At 38.9% G+C, this 19,241-nt stretch overlaps 1 protein-coding gene across 18 annotated transcripts in view; it reads right to left on the reverse strand.

Annotated features, from left to right (window-relative positions):
- PRRC2C (proline rich coiled-coil 2C) overlaps positions 1-19,241 on the reverse strand; it is a 67,393-nt gene that overhangs the window by 42,651 nt on the left and 5,501 nt on the right. For all 18 annotated transcript variants that reach the window (XM_015636335.3, XM_015636340.3, XM_033516526.1 and 15 more), the window contains exons 2-5: positions 8,760-8,927; positions 7,399-7,576; positions 4,036-4,142; positions 1,004-1,135 (exon numbers count right to left, since the gene is read on the reverse strand). In XM_015636335.3, the coding sequence (XP_015491821.1) occupies positions 1,004-1,135; positions 4,036-4,142; positions 7,399-7,576; positions 8,760-8,874 (532 nt within the window). In that variant the 5' untranslated portion in view covers positions 8,875-8,927. The remainder of the gene's footprint in view (positions 1-1,003; positions 1,136-4,035; positions 4,143-7,398; positions 7,577-8,759; positions 8,928-19,241) is intronic.

Genomic DNA, 19,241 nt, shown 5'->3' on the forward strand with positions numbered 1-19,241 from the left:
GAGCTTAATATAGCATGTACAGTGCTGACCAAAACTGTAACTGCCTGCAGGAGGCTGGACAGACACATAGCTGCTCTCATTTGGTGCAGAACAGCTCTCCCATTTCCTGACAATTTATTCTTTAGATGAAAATCAAGAGAAGACATGAACAGGCACCTGGCCTTGGTCTGCAGCACCTGACAAACAAATCAAGGAAAACCAAGGCCTGTTAGAAGGAAAGAGTTATGGATTTCCTGAGAACCCAAGCCCTCTAAAGTGCCTATCACTGGCACAAGACAGTGCCAGCCACAGGGCAGGACAGGACCTCTAGTCCATGAAACCTCATTAAAACCAAACTTCTGAAAGAGAAAGCAATCCTGTTTTCCACTGGTAACAAGCACATTCCCAAATACCTCCCCATTGAAGGGATGTGGGGAAGAAATACATTTCTTTCCTGAGAGATGTAAATCCAGCACTGTTTTGGTTGTTTTTACCAGATCTAATCCCCCACTGCTGAAACAGATCCAGCAGATCAGAGCAATGCATCCAGGAGCTGAAGATGCCAATGACCTTTCAAGGCACAACTCACTCTTTTGGCATCCTGTAGACTGAACTTCCTCTTCAGGAATTTTCAGGCTCCACTCTTATGAGTACTAACCACTTAAGGCCAGCCCTGATCACTGTTTGTGTAATTAGTTAATTCTAGGAGAGTTCTTTAAAGAGGTCTCTCACCTGCTGTGACATCAGTAATGCCAGCATTGTGCAACTAACTAATGCTCCTGAGAGCACACAACTACAGTATGGAGTAGACTGGGAAAAGGGGAAGTGATAGGATTAAATACACTATTTTCCACTCACCAGGAACACAGAAAAGCAGATTAAAGCCCCCAGTAACCATTTCTTAAGTGCAGCAGGAGTGTGCTGATTGAAACAACATATTCATCAATTTCTTTTGCAGTGGGCACAAGTAGTAAGCTCCACACGAAACAATCCAATTTCACAACAATTTGTAGCTCACACTTACTCTGTGGTCGTAGGTTGGCTCCTGATCCATCTTCAGGTGCATCCTTATCTTTGCCTGACTTTTCCTGGTCCCCAGCTGCCGGCAGACTGGGGAATTCTTGCTGGAAATAACTATTGATTGGAATAGGTGGACCTACACAGCAAGATATTCAGAGTCACAACAGTTCAGGAAGCAACAGAAGCCTACTCATCCTTTAGAAGTGAACATTAAAGCTTTAAAAGAAGAAAGTTAAACATTTAAATGTTAAAGCCACAGTCATTTACTGGCAATATAAAGGATTCACATTTGCTACTGAAGTTGTTAAGTTTACTACACCAACTATCACAGTTGTTAAAGCAGAGAAAAATCCAAAAGCACTAGAGAGCAACAATGGACAAAGGAACAAGACTTAGCCCAGGGAGTACCTGGAGTTCCTCAGCTCTGTAAACACTTTTCCCCACTCCTAGACAAAATTTTCTTTTCACTCTAGAACTATAGTCCACCCAAGAATGGGCAACTATGTAATTGCAAGCACGTTTATGATTAATTACTGTTCTAGTAAGAAATCCCCAGGACTTTAAAAGACCAGAGCTTTTACATTATGCAAAAAGTATCAGAACAACATTCATTGATTTCTAAAACCCCTGACATCATCCTCAAGATTGGAATTTAAGACTTCTGTTGTAGATGGTATGGAAGTCACATATAAAGGCTGTCTTCCCTGACAGAAGGTTTTGTTGGCATCTGCTTTGCACCAATTTCCTCCCCATACACATAATGTATAGTGACCTATTAGATCAGCAGCATTTCTGTGCCAAATCACCAATAATCTGAGTGGGGTTTAAGCCTAAATAACAGCCTGTTCCTGTCCCTACTACTGACTACTGTAAGGAATGTGGTATTAGGCTACATGGATTATGGGAGAGGGCAAACTCACTGACAAGGATCTGAACATATTGTGTCCAATGGGCTTTTCTTTTTTAACAACTAGAAAAACTTCTGTTCTCTCCAATCTCTGAAAGAATCATTCACAAATATAAAATGCAGGGATCCCAGGGGGCTTTTATTCAGTTGGTTGTTTTCTCTTTTTTTAAGAGTTGAACACAGGATAAATTCCTTACTCTGTGCTCTGTAAAGGCACATCAGCAAATACCTGTAAAATGTATTTATCCCTGTGTCTACAAATTTCCTTGAGCTCTCAGTTTTCATTCTGTCTTCACATTCTACTGACCACATTATTTTGTTTTTTCTTAAAGGACACTGGACTGTTGCTGTTCCCAAGCAGCTACATCCCATGACTTGTTCAATGGGAAAGAAAACCAGTCCTACCAACCAGATGACCTGCCAGCCAAGGGAGCCCCTTCTGAGATCCTGTGGCATGCAACATTGAGTTTTATGAATCTTGAAAAATGCTTTCTGCTCAAGCCTACACAATGAACAACACCAGAGATCTCCTTGACTGTGTTTAAGCTACAAACTTGAAAAAAATGACACTGGGAACCAGCAGTTCAGAAAGAAGTTAAAAAATTCAAAGATATTTTGGTAGTAATTTACTCCAACTTTCAGCTGAAAAATACATGCTGCTGTTACATTTCTTAAGTCTTTCCCTTCTCCATGGCCACCAAGAGGATCAGAGAAAGGTTCAGCCTTGCCTCAGCCAAGTTTTCCAAGAGCACGAGGCTGCTGGAAGGCTCAAACTGCAGGTTCTGAGAGCCAACTGCAGCTCAGGAAAACACAACAGGTGGATCCTGGGTTTCAAACCCAGGACAGCACACAGCTGCTGCCAATTCCCATCCAGTGCTGCTTCTTGAAACAGCAAACCCACTGCTGCATTAATTGAATGAAATGAGGGTGCCATCTGGGCTTGGCACACGAGCTGCCATGGTAACTATGAAATAATTAGCTAAATGTATTTTGAAGCTACTGAGCCCAATCACTATTTCCTGTGTCATGGAGATGATCTTATCAGCTTCTGCAGGAAGGCTGCTATGCAAATCACTTTGCATCAGTGTTAATTCTTTTTTCTTTATTATTCCACAAATCTTATAAAAGCTTAAAGGAGAAAAGCTTCTGTATTTTATGGCACAACACTGAAAACATTAAGCAGCAAGAAATGGAGAATCTAGCATTGTCACTTCTAATTCTCAGTGCAAAAAAAAGGCCCAAATCATTAGATATGTGATGTTAACAAACTATATAATATCTAAGAAATTACCTCCCATGTAATTAATATTTAATTATTTTAAGATTTCTATTCAGAAAAGAACTCAATTCTTCAACTGCAAAGCCTTAACTCCATTTTATAGCCATGGAAAGCTCACAAATATCAAACTTAAGGAATAAAACACAAGTTATTTATCGTAATGGAGACAGAAGAATTTTAAGTAACCTCTCACTCTACAAGCATTTTAAAAAAATCTGCTCAAAATTTAGTTCTGATCTTACATCTGTAATAAGAATGCTCAAGCTAAGAGTCACACTGATGGCAACAATTTTCCATCCTTTCATCCAATTATGTTAAATAACCCTTAAAACACACTTTTAATGTTTTTCCCGAAAAGAAAACTACTTAAACACTATCACTTTGATACTAAAATAACCAAGGAATTTATAAAATGAAGGGCAAAGTATTGCTGTTTCACATGTTTCAACAGACAAAACTACACACACTTTGCACAAAATGATCCAAACCTATGACCAGAATGACCACCAACTGTTTAGAGCTCTCCTTCCCATGCCAAAATTGTTTGTATTGTAAGAACTGACTGTGATTTGCCCTCCTCACCACAGCCACATTGAAGATTTTACCACCACTTTCCTGCCAATTCAAAAGAGGTGATTACAAAAATCTTGTAGAAGTCACTCAGACCTGCTGATAAATCCAGTGGCTGGGGATGGGCTCACTTCCCAGCCTGGAATGTTGCTTCCACAACTTTCCCCAGTCCCAACTGGCCTGGCCAAGCCTCAAGGGACTGCTGGGTGTGGGGGTCTCCCCCAGCACAGTCCCAGCCTGGTATCCAGTGCAGAACCCCTCCACCCTGAGCAGCACTCACCGTCTTGTCCCCCAGGTTTGGTGTTGGCCCAGGATTTGGCAACAGGAGCTGCTTCTGGAGGAGCAGGAACAGCAGGTTTTGGCTGTGTCTGCGGCACGTCTGGCTGTCTGGAATCACAGGAAAGGCACTTGTGAATACAAGAGGGTGAGCACAGAATAAGATTGTCAGGATGGCTACTGCAAACAAGGCAATAAAATAAGGGAGTTGTGCAGCTGAAGAACCAATAACTACTCTTCTTACATAAAAGGAGTTGTTATAGTAACAGTTAAAAAATAAAATAGATTAGCTAATTACTTCAAGATTCCATTTCCCAAAGAGGAGAGGAGTGAATGAAAATGGCTGGGCAGAAAATGCAGCCAGGCATGAACTGAATTACAGCTTTTAAAGAAGTGTATTGGACAATCAAAAAAACAATCCATCTACAACCATCGAAGGGGATAATTTGGATTAATGTTCTCTTGCCTTGGGAGTTAACAGGAAAACACTTCCAAGACCACCATGAATTGAGAGAAGGCAAATACATGTCAGGATTTACCAAATAAAAGGAATTGATAAGAAAAGCTGAAGACACAATGAAAAACTCTATGGGTACCATGAACTGGAACCCAGAAACTTATGTCTTAAGAAATGGTCTCATTCTCACCATCTTAACAATGAAGAGGCACAAGCACTCCTTTTGTCCAGTGTAAAAACCAGACACAAGCCCTCTTTCTAGTCTGCAGATTCAGTCATACTGTTCAACTTCTTTCAATAAAGGCTATTTCTGAAATCTGCATGTTCAGGTAACTTAAGACTCAAAGCATTATTGTCTAAAACCAACTAAGCCTAACCCTCCAGCTCCTTAGTAGGAACTTTTGATAAAACCAGAATTATGGGGAAAATCCTGTAGTCTAGAATCACTTTATTACACCAGTGAGGAGAGAAGCAGCATGGTGGTCATGTCACTTAACCAAGAAACAACTATAAATGCTTCAAGTAGATCCTCAAGTGATCCTAAATTTCTGAGGACTAGCACTAAGAAGTCAGTTCCATTTGGGTTCTGCAGTCATCAACCCAAAGCACTACACAGGACTCTCAGAACTGAGAGAGAAGCAAATACCATTAAAAAGATCACTGCTGGGCAGAAACACACAAGCTTCTCATAGAGATAACTAAATGCAATTTTCATGTTCCAAGAGAGTATTACAATCTAGAAAAAAACAACCCAGTTCTCAATTTTTATTTTTCATTTGTATTTTCTTACAGCTGCACATTTTCTGAGCAGGCTTTGGGAATTTATGACTGAAATGGCTGTACTTTGTGACACAAGCAAAACAAAACCAACAATATTTAAGAAACTACTCCTTGCATTTCTCCTCTTTCAAACACCAGCCTGTTTAGAATTTTAGTTAACCAAGCACTGCCCTGCAAATATGGATGAGGAAAAGAACTCAGCTGAATTAATTAAACAATACACAACAGCCTGCACTATCCAGGAAAGAGACTGAGGCAATACCCACAGAATGAGTGACAACTGGAGAAAGCAGTAAAAGAATTAATTTTCAAAACTGCAAGGAACAACACATTCATGTGAACTCCAATGCAATGATACAAGAGAAAAGGCATTAAACTAAAGCAAGCTGTTATCAAGATGTAACCTTTATCTGCAACACTTCTGAGAGGAACAATAAAACACTTCACATGTACACTGCAGCATTTCAAGCACACTGGAATATCACAAACACAGCAGTAGTCAAATAAATGATCTTAAGATCTGAGCAAACACATCAGATGGTCTAAATATAGAAGAATTTCCTCGTGGCCTGGGCATACACACCTGTTCCTGGGAACAAATCTCTCCCCCATTAGTTTCACTTTTAAGTGGACTCTGAAGCCTTTATCAGAATAATACATATAAAAATACAACTTCCAGTTGCAGATAAGGCCCAGCTACTTATTTGTTTGTAAACAGAACAACTACTGCTATCTTCTAACACATGGCCATGGAAACAAGCTTTTTTTAGTCAAACAAGCTACCAGCTCAACACAGATTTAACAGGGCAAAGTTTAAGTGACCTTGAAGTACAGGGAGATGTTGTTGAACTACCAAACAAAACACAGGGCTCAAAACTGTGAAGCTGGAGTTTCAAAAGTTTAAAATAAAAGGTTAAATACTGTATTTCTGAAGTCTAACAGGTTTTTAGAGAGATGCCAAAAATTGGTATTTAAAGGTAAGAACATATACAAAGAAAAAGGGAGAGAAAGATGGGGAAGGAAACCTTTAAACCTCATCTTTTGCTTTCACAAGCACTAAGAACATACAACCACTGTCCCTAAATTCCAATGTTTTTCAGAGCAATTTCAATGAAAATAATTAACATTTAAACCTTGCTTCTACTAATGTCATGAGAATGACATCCTATTTTAAGCTTGCATGGCAAAAAAGAACTGCTTTAAAATACTTTCCAATCAGAAACTGAAAAGTTTTGGTTTCTATTTAGTTTCTTCCTGTGCTGGGCCAGGAGTTGGACTCGATGACCATGATGGATCTCTTCCAACTCAGCACATTCTATGATTCTGTGATCCTTTCATTCTATTTTCTTTAGCTGTACAAATGTGAAACAAATTTAGCACATGAAACTGCACAGAGCATGGGAAATTTGTACCATACAAAGTACACAAACAGTGCATCAACACTACTACAACTTCTGTCTTGTTCCTATCACATACTGGAGGAGTCTGTAAAGCTTAAGATAAAAAAAAAATTTCAAAGTCTGTAGAATTTATGGCGTTCTAGCCAAAAAAATAAAAGTGCAAATATCAACAACCACCAGGAAAATAAAGCAGAGATTTCAACAAACGTGTGCAAACCAAGAATTTTTGAGTTTTTAAATTTTTGAGTTTTCTCTGCCATACATCAGCACAGGCACAATTATGTGGATTTTTGCATACTCTCATGAACTTGCAAGCTATTCTCTAATTTTCCTGCTGTGTTCCTTGGGGTTTCATGAGAATTTTATTTAAGGTGATGGTACTGATCTTAAAAAAGTGTGCTGTAGTATTTCCTGTCAGCAGACATCAAAACTTATGTGTCCAAGGAAATATTCTTCTCCTCATATGGAATTTATAAGCAGATAATTTTCAACTTAAATGTGAGGAGGGTTTTTTTGGTGCAAGGTTTGTTTGTTTTTTTTTTTTAACTATCCTTCTACTAGCAAGATTCCTCCTGACAAGAATTAACAGTGGTGCTATTTCCTCTCTGGTAGGTACACTGAGGACACTCCAGTGTAGCCAATTTTTTCCCAGGTCCTGCCAATCCCAAGATTTGGGCAAACCTGAGAGAAATGTCCCAGCAGATCAAGCCCAAGCTCAGCTCTCACTTACTTCTCTTCTTCGTGCTGTTCTTGTTTTGAAGCCCATCCTGTGCCATCTTTAGGCACAATGTTCACATTGGGGTCGTTGCCTTTGTTCTCTGCTTTGAGGCTGGGCAGATTAGCTGGGGGAGGCATCCTCCTGGAAATAGCAACTTTTCCAAGACTCTGCAATCCATGGCGTGCGGCAACTGTGTGCCAGAACAGAAAGTGCAAGTTAACAACTCTTAACTCTTAAACAACTCCTGTTTAGGCAGAGCTACATAAAAATGTTTTGTAAGAAAGTCAGAAAAATTTAAGATTGTTAAGAATTAAAAATTTAAAAATGATTCAGAATTTAGTATTTAAATTAAATATTAATTATTAAAAAAGGGAATTGAAGAGACTGGGTTTGGAAAAATTGCAATACTTTTTGAGTGGTGAGTCATTATGGTTAGCCTATTCCACAGATTAAAAAGATATATGGCCTCACCTTTATATACAACATTCAGTGACAGACAGCTAAAGAACCCATTTATAATATGATGTTAATGTCAAGCATTATCCTCCTGCTCTTTTGGAACTTAATGTACATTGATGAGTCCAGGAATACCCCTATGGGTCCAGCCCATTTCTTTTTTGCTGCAAATTTCAGCTGGCAGATGCTGCCCTTGCAGAAACATTCCTACAAATTGTATTTACTCCAGACCACAAGTACAAAGCTAATGCACCCCACAGGACATTCAACCTACCAAGTAACCAACTGAGACAACAAGCATGAGTTACTGCCTTGGGTAAGCTGCATCATAGCAAACAGCTCAGTTTCAACCTTTAAAAATAATATTGTGGCAAACTTTAACAAGCATGGGCACACTTTTTCTCCTTTACACACAATTTAGACAACTTTGTCAACTTCAAAACCTTCAGAACATCATTTCCCTCTGGTTCTCCATTCAATGACTCATGAAAAAGCAGGCTCATTTGAGATATCAATGTAAGGTTTATCCAGTGTTTGTCCAAAAATCAAAGTCCCTGAGCTTAAAGTGAGCATTGCCTTTTCCTTAATTAAACACTCCCAGTATGGCAAGTGTTAATGCAGTAAAATGCACAGCTGGGGAATTTATTTGCCCACATTCTACTTCCTACTAGACTGCAAATGCTGTCTCTCTGAACTGACACTCCTGTTTACAGCTAAGCAGAAACTCTAATGAATGCTGCCTTCCACAATCCTTCCACTTCACTGCTGCACCAAGCAGTTATGAAAAACCATGCTGTGGTTATATATTCTCATATATGTATATTCATATATATGTACTCATATATTCTGCACTCTTAATTAGCACTGCAGTCATGATGAAACTGAAAGAATGCAACTGTAAAAGAGAGCTTACTCACCTGTGGTTTTCTGAGTTTCCAGTGACTTTCCCTTGTAAGTATTAAACAGACTGAGTGTTGCATACTTTGTTTTTCCATCCTTTGCTTTTGTACTCTGGCCTGACTTTTCCGACATTTCGCTGGAAACTCATCGAGTCCGGTACTTCCCGTTCACTCCTCAAAATCTGCCTGTAAAGAAAAACAACAGAAAAGTAAAGCCATTTGAATAGGAGCCAACACTTAAGTCAGAGTTCACAGGGCAGAAGGACAGCACATTTAACACCATTAGCACTGTTTCATTTAAGCATTCTGCAGGATGCCAAGGAATGCATTAACTCCACAAACTGTATCCTTATGTAATACCAGGAATTTTGAAGTATTTCTGTCTCTTCAATATCAATGTCACAAAATCAGGAGGGTCAGCATTTAATTAACATCAAACACCGCTGAAGTGGTAAATTCCATCCATGATTTAACTACAAAATGAATAATAAAAAACCCAATCCCAAACCCCACAAACACATAGAATTTCCACCAGCAGCTCTTTCCCCACTGGGGAAGCTCAATGACCTCACCCACTCCCAAAGCCCAGTAGTGAGACACAATTAACAGTTACTGCAGTACAGCATTTCTGAAATTTGCTTTTTTTCCCCAATTAAAACCATCATGAACACAGCAGCCAGAGACACTAAATACACAGAGTAAGAATTTTTTGTTTGTCAAAACCAGAACACAGTATGCTCAGACGGGGAGAGTGAGAATTCCTTAAACCAAGAGTTACACTATTCTTCCTGCAGCTGTAATTACAGGGCTCTTGGAGCAGGTCATTCCTCTCCTCCTTCCTTCCCCCAGAATAACAGGCCTTGAGAAAACCAGTAATTAACTGTGATACTTCTCTACTTCTTGGAAGGAACTTGCAGCGTTGCTGCTCATCACCAGGCAGGAACACAAGTGAGCATTCACTCAAACAGAACATTATTATACAAGTTAATTTCTCTTAACAGTTAAAAATCCTGCTACCCTCTTTACAACAACAATTTTTCATCTGTTTCTATATGAATCCCAGAAGAGTTATATATACTCAAAGACTTGTGTTTCATTCTAAAAGCAGGCAGCAAGAAGCAAGACATCCTGCTCAAACCCTTCAGTGATCAAACTCCCATGTCAGACTCAGAGCTGCAGATCTTCAAAGGGAATTTGATTCACATGCAAGGTGCTGGTGGATTAAGAAGAGTCTGCAAGGACAAGCAGTCTAAAGAACAAAGCACTTGGTCACGACAGACATTTCACAATGTCAAAAGACAGTGGAAATTTCATTTATATAGGTATGATAACACTCCCATCCTCCTCTGCCTTCTACCTCAATTTACAAGCCATGATTGAAAAGCAATTAAGATGGCAAATAACCTTGGGATGGTTCAACTTCAGCAAAACTTGGGCCAGAAGCTATTCTATTACAATCCATGCAGACTGCTGCAAAGGGGACAATCTCCAGCCTTCCATGGAGCCGTATACATGGCCAAGAAATATATTCTCCCCTCAGAAAAAGACAGCAACTCCCAGATTCTTCTTCCAGATTAGTCAGCATTTGGCTATTTCAACAGCAAGTGTTACACCAACAGTTATTCTATGTGTCATCCAAAAATACGAAATGGAGGGTGGGAGCAGGGCAAACCCAGCACACCGAGCAAAACAGACTCAGGCTGAAAATTAAAACTCTGGATGAATTTTGAATTGAGAATTTTGGGGATAAAAAATTACCTAAGTTGTCTTCTTTTTATTTTTTTTTTCCAGTTTCTAGATTATTTACCATGTGAAGTGAGTTCTTGTTTCAAACTCCTTGGCTGGGATGAGTCTTGGGCCAAAAATTAAAACTCTGGATGAGTTGTTTGCACACAAAAGAAGGTGTGAACACAGTGATTGTAGTGTATGACTTGATACAGTTAAAGATACACCTGAAAGCTGTTTGCCACCCTCTGCTCCTGGCTGTTACTGCCCAGCACCTTCTCTGATGCTGTAGTGGGCTCTTTGTCACAAATATGATGCCAGGAACAGAGAGGAACGGAAGAGTCAAAGGGACAGAACCTGCCAGGTTCTTTCACAGACATTTTACTGAACACCTTATGGTAAACTGAGTCTCCTGAGAGAAGAAAAGGCCAATGCAGAGCCTCATGTCTGATCTAGACTCAGCCTGATAAACGGGTCTGCCTGCATTCAGGTCTTCAGACAGGCTGAAAGCAGTAGCCTGGCCATGAATAACACTGATGGCAAAGCTTGACATGCTGAATTGCAAGTAAATATTGGGGCAGCCTGGAGACTGAATGGCTGCTTCAAATCTGCTCAGCTGGTAACTGCAAAGATAAGCTTGCCTAAATTCATGTATCAAAACTGAGCAGGTTTTTCCTGTAAAGATATTTGAGTAGTGAGCTTTGGCTTCCAGTGAAACCTTGCAGCCTCAGTGTAGTTTTTTAGGGTAGATGAGGGACAGCCTAGCAGCCAAGTCTGTGGCTAGAGTCTAGATAAAGTATTTTTGATAAAGAGTCCACCACAAACATCAGAGAAGGTGCTAGGCAGTAAGTCAGGAGCACACAGGGTGGCAAACAGCTTTCAGGTGTATCTTTAACTGTATCAAGTCATACACTACAATCACTGTGTTCACACCTTCTTTTGTGTGCAAACAACTCACCCAGAGTTTTAATTTTTGGCCCAAGACTCATCCCAGCCAAGGAGTTTGTAAACAAGAAGTAGCTTCACAATGGTAAATAATCTAGAAACTGGCAAACAAATTAAAAAAAGACAGCTTGGGTAATTTTTTACCCAAAAAATTTTCAACAGCACCAAAGCCCCAAAAGTGCAGAAAGCAGTTTGAGGGTGGTTTAAAATAATATTTTATGTCGTATTTTCCAAAGCCTGTACCTCTGATAGAGATGAAACAGAGAAAATCTTCATCATAACACTCTTCTTTACAGAGTAATACAGATTTCATATTTGGGCAGACCTTCATTGTCACAAATGCTAATTCCAGAACGTTTGAAAGCTTCAAGAACCGATGACAGTGAACACATTCCCAAATATACTTTTTAAATTTAATTTAGAAAAATTAGTCTGCTCATTACAATTGAGCTCTATGCCTTCTATACTATTAAAATTCATATTGTTTGACAAGTTTTTCCCAACTTATACTACACAGAAATATAAACTGTTTACAATGATTAACACTGCACATTCCTCAGTAATCTGACTGGCAAAAAAGAAATCATTTCAATTAGGCAGGTCAATGTATTCAATAACTTACAGTATATATATTTAAGTATATTTAGACCTGATATTGGTTGCCAAATAAGATATTCTTGCAAAATCAGACTTTAGACCAGGTACTCAAGCCAGGGATGACAAATCCTCCCTCTGAAGAGCCCATGTAGCCTTCAACAAACATCCTGCCAAGTCACACACTAAACAAGCACTCAGTGCCATCTGACAACAGTTCAAAGAAATAACTGCATGATTTTGAACCATGTGAAATTATCCAGCTCCAAGACCTCTGACTATTCATCCAAACTTCAGTTGTGTTACATTCCTACACCTGAGCACTGGAGTCACTCCCTCTGTACAGAACCACCTGAGGTGTTTCAATACAGGACACATTTAACTTGTGCATACAACACACTTTCCTCCCCAAGTGATTCCAAATTTGCCCAACATTTCCTTATTTTGTTGCTTTTAGTTAAATTCCTAGGAGTGCAGTGCTGCTGTGTGCACCTCTGAAAACACACACAAGATGTCAGAAGCACTTTCCAAGCTAAGTAAGCACCGTGACAGCCAACAGAAGGACAGAACAGCACAAGCCATAATGGCACTTGGCAGGGTTCACTGCACTATTAAGAAATTTAAGCAAGTCAGCTGTTCATTCTGAATGATTACAGTTACTATTATGCACAACTACAGAGAGCACAATGCTCCCAAAATTCTGGAGCAAACATTTACCTTGCAGCTGCTCTGCAATGTTATTAAATAAGTTAACTTCACTTCACTGTGCTTTGAAGATTTTAGGGTAAAAATTATTATTGTAATTTCTGTACCAGACTATTTTTTCAGACTCCAACTGGTTGACTTATTTAGATTCTGCAAAGAACTCAGAAGCTTGTGTACAGAAAATAGCACACAAAGTAGCTGCCACAAATTCTAAATATCCTGGTCTCTGTTAAGGAACATTTACTTGAACTCTCTTAGACATTTAGAGCTGCTACAAGAACAAAATGAATGCCATGGATTCCACACAGCAAAATCATGTTTTTAATAGTAAAACCCCACACATATCACACAGACCTCTTCCACTAAATTCCCAGCTTTCCTGATCATTTCAGAACTCACCTCTGTGACTGGTTTAGAATTTAACAATACATTTTTTTACACCTGTAAACTCTGCATGGTGTTCAACTGTAGCCTTGAAAAGGTGTCACTTCTGCTTCAGAAAAAAAATGTACTTAAACAAGGTAAAAATATTACATATTTTGAGGTCACTTTTGAGGATTGAGTGGTAAGAAGTATAAAACATTTAACAACTCAAATTCTTGTCAGGTCAGATGATAAACTCACTCAATCTGTATTTTGTACACTGCATTTTTAAACTTCTATCTAGACAAAAACAGGACTGATTTTTAGTGTAACATGTCAGTAATTCTCACAATTCCCATTCAGCACAGCAAGGATATCCAGTCCTTGTCACCCCTACGCCAAGGGCTGTGTTTTGGCCAAATTTGGAGAAAGATGCAGTGGAACAACTTAAGGCAAAAAGCACAAATCAAGACTCAAACCAGCTGAAGATTTGAAGTCTCAGTGCCTCCAATGCCCATCTGTGAAATGGGAAACATCACAAAAACTACATGAAAGTTTATTCCTAACTGGGACACATTAGCACCTCTCTCAAAAGAGAAACCAAGAAACCAAGCCAGAAAAAAAATTCATATACTATTCTAAGCACACTCAAAGTAGTTAAAGGGGAAAAATCATCATATACAAATCTATTATTTGTATCCAGCCATAACTGCACTTTTCTAAGAATAGCTTTGTTTCTGGGACACTGAACAATGTGGTTCTGGTAAATTCTGGAACCAAATACAACTACTAAAAAGAAAATATTTTATTTTTTTTTTACCACATATTCCATTGGGTTTAGAGGCAGATGCTCCCAAATCAGTGTTAGTAATTTTAAAAAAAATTCACTCCACACAAAAATGTGGCATTGAAAATTTCAGACAAAGTTTTCATTTCAACTGTAAGTCTGGCATATTTACATTCTAGATCTGAAGAAATTGCCCACTACTGCAAAACCTAAGCATGATCTCCAGCTAGATACTAAGATTTGAAAAACAACTGTGTGATCTTCAGAAAAGACACCAATTTAAATCAATTACAGAAATAGAATGCCAATTTAAAACAAAGAAACAGAGGATACTGGAGTTAAAGTACTTGGAACCCAAGAAAGGCTTTTTTGTAACCCATCCTCAGGGAATCCTATTATTTTAAATGGACACTCCAAAATACTGTGCAATTACTGAATACATGGGGGTTGGATGTGGTTTTGTACAGAGAAGGTTGCACACAAATAAGAAAATGGAATTATAATTAAACATCCTGACTGACCTTCTCTGACATGGATGTTTATAAACAATACACATCAATAATTTCTCCTTAATGGCCTTATACCTTCAACTCTGGGACCAACATTTTTAGCCCAATTATTATTCACAAAACCATAACAATGAAACAAATAGAAAAGTTTTGGCCATTTATCCCACTATTGAGAATTCTAAAGAATTTCAGCACTATCAGATTAATATGACACAAAAACAACCTCGGAGAACCTCTGATAACACTTGGGTAGCAAAGAAGCCTCTGTCAAATCTAAGTATCTAATAAATCCTCTCAAATCAGGATTTCCTTTCCCTCCAAGAGCCACTTGCAGCAAGGTTCATTATCAAGCAGATTGCTGCTAAGAAAATTGCAAGAAACCTTTGGAGACTCCAAGCTTGTTTTTCATGTATCTCCATCACAGCTCTATGACCTACAAGAAGTGAAGCTCTTCAAATCTTTAAAGAGTTCTTGGGTAGATCTCAGCACAATTAATTCTTGAACAAGACCTACACAAGTTTTGTTTCCTTCAAAAGTCTCACTAAGACACTTTTCCATCTCTAGATTTTGGGCTCACTGGTTTCCAGGAGAGCTTGAAAGAGGGTACAAAGCACTGACTGCATTGACTGTGTAAAATCCATGGAGATTGGCAGCCAAGTAGGACAGGAAAACCCTTTAATCGCCATCTTTTCACCTCAGTGGGAGAACTGTAGGACAGGCACAATCTACAGAGGAGTTAATAGCCACCAAATAATAATAATAAAAAATATATATGTAAAAATCAAAATTAGTTTGGTTCTTCAGAACCACGACACCATCCTGAGACAAAACTAGCAAGGCTTTGCAAGTTCTTTCTTTAAATATCTCCTCTTTAAAGCCTAAGAAAGTCTTTCCAAAACTGAGTAGTCAGGTGGAACACACACCATGACACAAGACAGCCATTTTAGGGATTATCCCCACAGATGCATCTATAAAAATGGAGTTTGTGGATGCCAAAAACAAAATGTGGATGCCAAATTTGTGGAATCCACAAATACGTCTGCACCAATTCTAACAGACATCCAACAACAGTCTAAATACAGCTACTAAGCTAAGCAATGAAAAACAACCCAAATTAGCCACCCACAAAAAAAACTCTACTCAGAAACTAACTTCACCACAAAGCATATGTTACTTTGAACCAGCCATCCATGGAGCAAGCAAATCTGCAGCCTTAGAAAGCCTGAAAGGCAGCTTGTTCAACTGATTTATTTTTTTGGGAGAAATACAAATCACCCAAACCCTGGCTTTCCAACAGGAAAACCAGCAACAAACCACAACAGATCAGGGAATTTTTGTTAGGAGCATTTTAAGACTAACATGGCACTAACCAAACTTTTAGGATGCATATTGCAGAACAAGATTTGTCAGATCTATTAATTCTTTTTTTCTTGAGAACAAAAGAAAAAATCATTAAAAACCCCACAGATCCAAGAACAGCAAACCTCAAATTTGTCTCTATCCATAGATTTTAATATGTATTTACCTGTATGTGCACAAATATTTCACAGAAAACATATTCCTGTGGAACAGCCCTAGCAAAAGAAGCTTGATCAGTAGGATCAAGCAGAATCAGCATGACTTAAATGTGTCCACATAACAAGGGATTAAAAAGCCACAGACAGGTTAAACTCACACTGGCAATAAAACTGTCAAAAATGCACTGAATATTTTCATGTGTCACACAGCTGCTTTCTTTCAGCTAAGATAATTTCTGGTATTTCTTCTGCTTATGAAATCTTTTCCTTTTTAGGTGACCTCAGGTAACTGAGAGATTCTGGTCCCATTTCTTCCTGTCACAGGCAGAATGATGCCAGTGCAGCTATTTAAGAACTCTGGGGGGGAATAAAGCAGTTTTCATTTCATTTAGTCAGGTTTTGGTGGTTTTTTTTTGCATGTTTATATTTAGAGCATCAAATAAAGCCTGACAAACACTATCTAAACATTACCTAGAACAATGCAGAAATCCAGGAAATCAATGAAGTTCCTCCCTAAAATCTTAAATTCAGTTCTCAAATACTGCACATGCAGAAGCTGTAATAGCTCTGCTTCAGCTTTTTAATTAAATACTATTTGTATTTTAATGATAACTATACAATTAAAATAGAAATTGATTTTAAAAAATAGTGATTTTCAAATGGTAGCATCAAACAAGGTCAAATTAAGAAACTCCCTCCAGTGAATTTTGTGCCTGGTAAGTCTTTGAATTTCCAGAGGTTAGATAATGAAGAATGGTACAAATATCACCAGAGAGTTTCAACAAAAGCTCTTCTAGTATTCTGAATTGAAAACCCAACATCTGCCACCTCAAGCAGCAGAACTTTTAAGCAAGACTCCTAAAGAAATCCTGCTCTGGTAGTCAAGTACCTTGAAGAAGTGAAATACATGATGTCCACACTCAGCCTTAAGGCTCCAGTCCTTAGCAAAAAAAAAAAAAAAGAGAAATGATGACTGGCTTAAAAATTCTACACAGAAGTGATTTTAATTTGGTTTCTGAGTTTAGAAAATTTACTTTGGTCACTTTTTTCAAGCTTCCTTGCAACATGAGGAACAGTTCTTTAGGATAACAGAGTGATGGAATTTGCATGCAATCAAGTACTAAAGAGAAGGGACTTGAAGGTTGAAGTTGTGAACCTGATTGCACAGGCACCACAAAATCATGAGGATCAGCAACCCTGGATGTGCCACCAACCCAAATGCACCCTGGATTCAGCATTCCCCTCTTCTGGAATGGTCCAGACTGATCCTGGTAGAGGCACAGCAGCCTCAACACTCCAGCAAATCTTATTCTGTCTCTACAGGAACAGGTTTTTAAAGCTGAATTTATCCCAGAGGGCTTCCCACTGCAGATGGAGGTGATGTGGGATCATGATTAATCAAATAGTTCCCCACATATCTGCTTGCAGATTCCAAGAGTAATGACCATCAGACTTGTCCAGTTCTTTTCAGAGCAATTCCCAGTTTGGCTTGAGGCACAGCAAGGCAACAATGCAAAACAAACCTTATTTCTCACAGATACATGAATAAAGAACTTCCAGAGGCCAAGGACTCCAAACTGCAGGATGAGAACACCACAGAGGAATATAGTGAGCAGGTAAATACAGCACAGCAAATGTCCAGCTCTTTTTCTCATGAACCACACCAGTGGAGAGAAACTTAACACCACAACCACAGCTTGAGTGCAAGTGAAGAGTAATTATTTAAACCTATTAGAAACCTGTATTAGATACCAAAACCTGTATTAGAAGCATTCCTTCAAGTGTCAGCCCTTTTCAAATTATCAGTTTCTCTGCCAGAAAGGATTTTTCAAGGCATTCCAGTAAAGAGAATGACAGTCCCACCTAAGTGAGAACCAGCACAGGACAAAGCCAATGCACCAACCCAACACAGCTGTCCTGGCCATGTGCTGACAATCCTCAGACACAAATTACAATTTAGATTTTCCACTAGATTACCAAACATCTTGCAACTAAAAATCTGTTCTTTTCTGAAAACCTAACATCCCACATTTCTCTGCAGGTCACTTTTAGAGCAGGCTATTTTATTTCTTATTAGCCTGACAATGTCTCCACAAATCTCTTCTGAGTTCTCTGACACCAAGGATTAAGCATTTTTTGGAAGACAGATTTTTGATTTTCCAGTTTTATGCAGTTGGTTAAGAAACTTTCATAAATTGTAAATTTTTAATTGAGGCAGGAGTTTTGAAGTTCTGGAAGGAAGCCAGGGCCAGAAAAAAAAACCCCAAACAGTTTCTATAGAATTAAAGAGACCATCATAATGATATGTGTTCTCATTATTTCTGGGAACAGAACAATGTAAGTGCTTTCGCCCAATTAGCTTTTCAACTTGCAGATGCCAAATGAGACTTATTTTTAAGTTTTGCAAAACCATTTATTAAAGAAATTTCCATTATTTGGAAGAATGAGAAAACTTCAAAGCTCATGAAACTGAATCAACTGCCTATTTGAGAATAAGATAAGGGAATAAATTAAGGCAAATTCTTGCAGAAACAAGCTGTGTACCTGCTATCAAAGTGCAGGATTCAAACAGCAGCCTGGTAAGACTACCATGACCTGTCTTACCAGTCAGGACTTTTAACTTAAAAAATTACAACTATTCACCAGGCTTCTTAATAGCTAATTTAGATCAGTTTATCCAAACCACAGCAGCTCTCTGTAAAGGCATCTGTTAATGGTTAGGATCACAAACAATCCCTGAAAAAAATGACAAACACACTCAGCAGACTGTCACAAGCACCACTTTGTTTCTTGCTCAACTGTACCACACCATCCAGCAGAAGCCTGGAACGGCAAAAATATCAGCAAACCTCTTCTGCCACACACAAAGTGACATGGGGAGTGTCCTCCTTGGTGGCACTGAGTAGTGGCTGCTGGGTCAGGCTGAGAAAAGGGGGACAAAAAGACAAACCCAGAGGGGCACAGCAGCAGCAGCCTCACACGGGGTGAGCAGTGCTCAGGATCTGCTCCTCTGCCTGGGGAAGTTACCAGAGACAGCAGCTGAGGTGAGCAGGAGTGACTCCTCAAGTCAGTGGAAAACACTTCCTTTTAGAAAGCTGATGAAAGAAAATCTCTAAGTACATGAAAAAGGACCAAATTCCCAACAGATGAGCAGAAGTTGCAGCCATTTACAGCCAATACCCATCTTTCCACTGTTTCATTTTTCCTTTTCACTTTAATAATTGCTGCAAAAGCCCCTTTATTACAAAGCAGTTTATTTACAAATAAATTTTATTTATTACAAGCCCTCACTGAGCTGGTGGCACAATTTCAACCCTTCCCACTCACCCCATGTAGATTTGGATAGTGGAACAGA

The sequence above is a fragment of the Parus major genome, chromosome 8, assembly GCF_001522545.3.
Source record: "Parus major isolate Abel chromosome 8, Parus_major1.1, whole genome shotgun sequence".
Classification (NCBI taxonomy): domain Eukaryota; kingdom Metazoa; phylum Chordata; class Aves; order Passeriformes; family Paridae; genus Parus; species Parus major.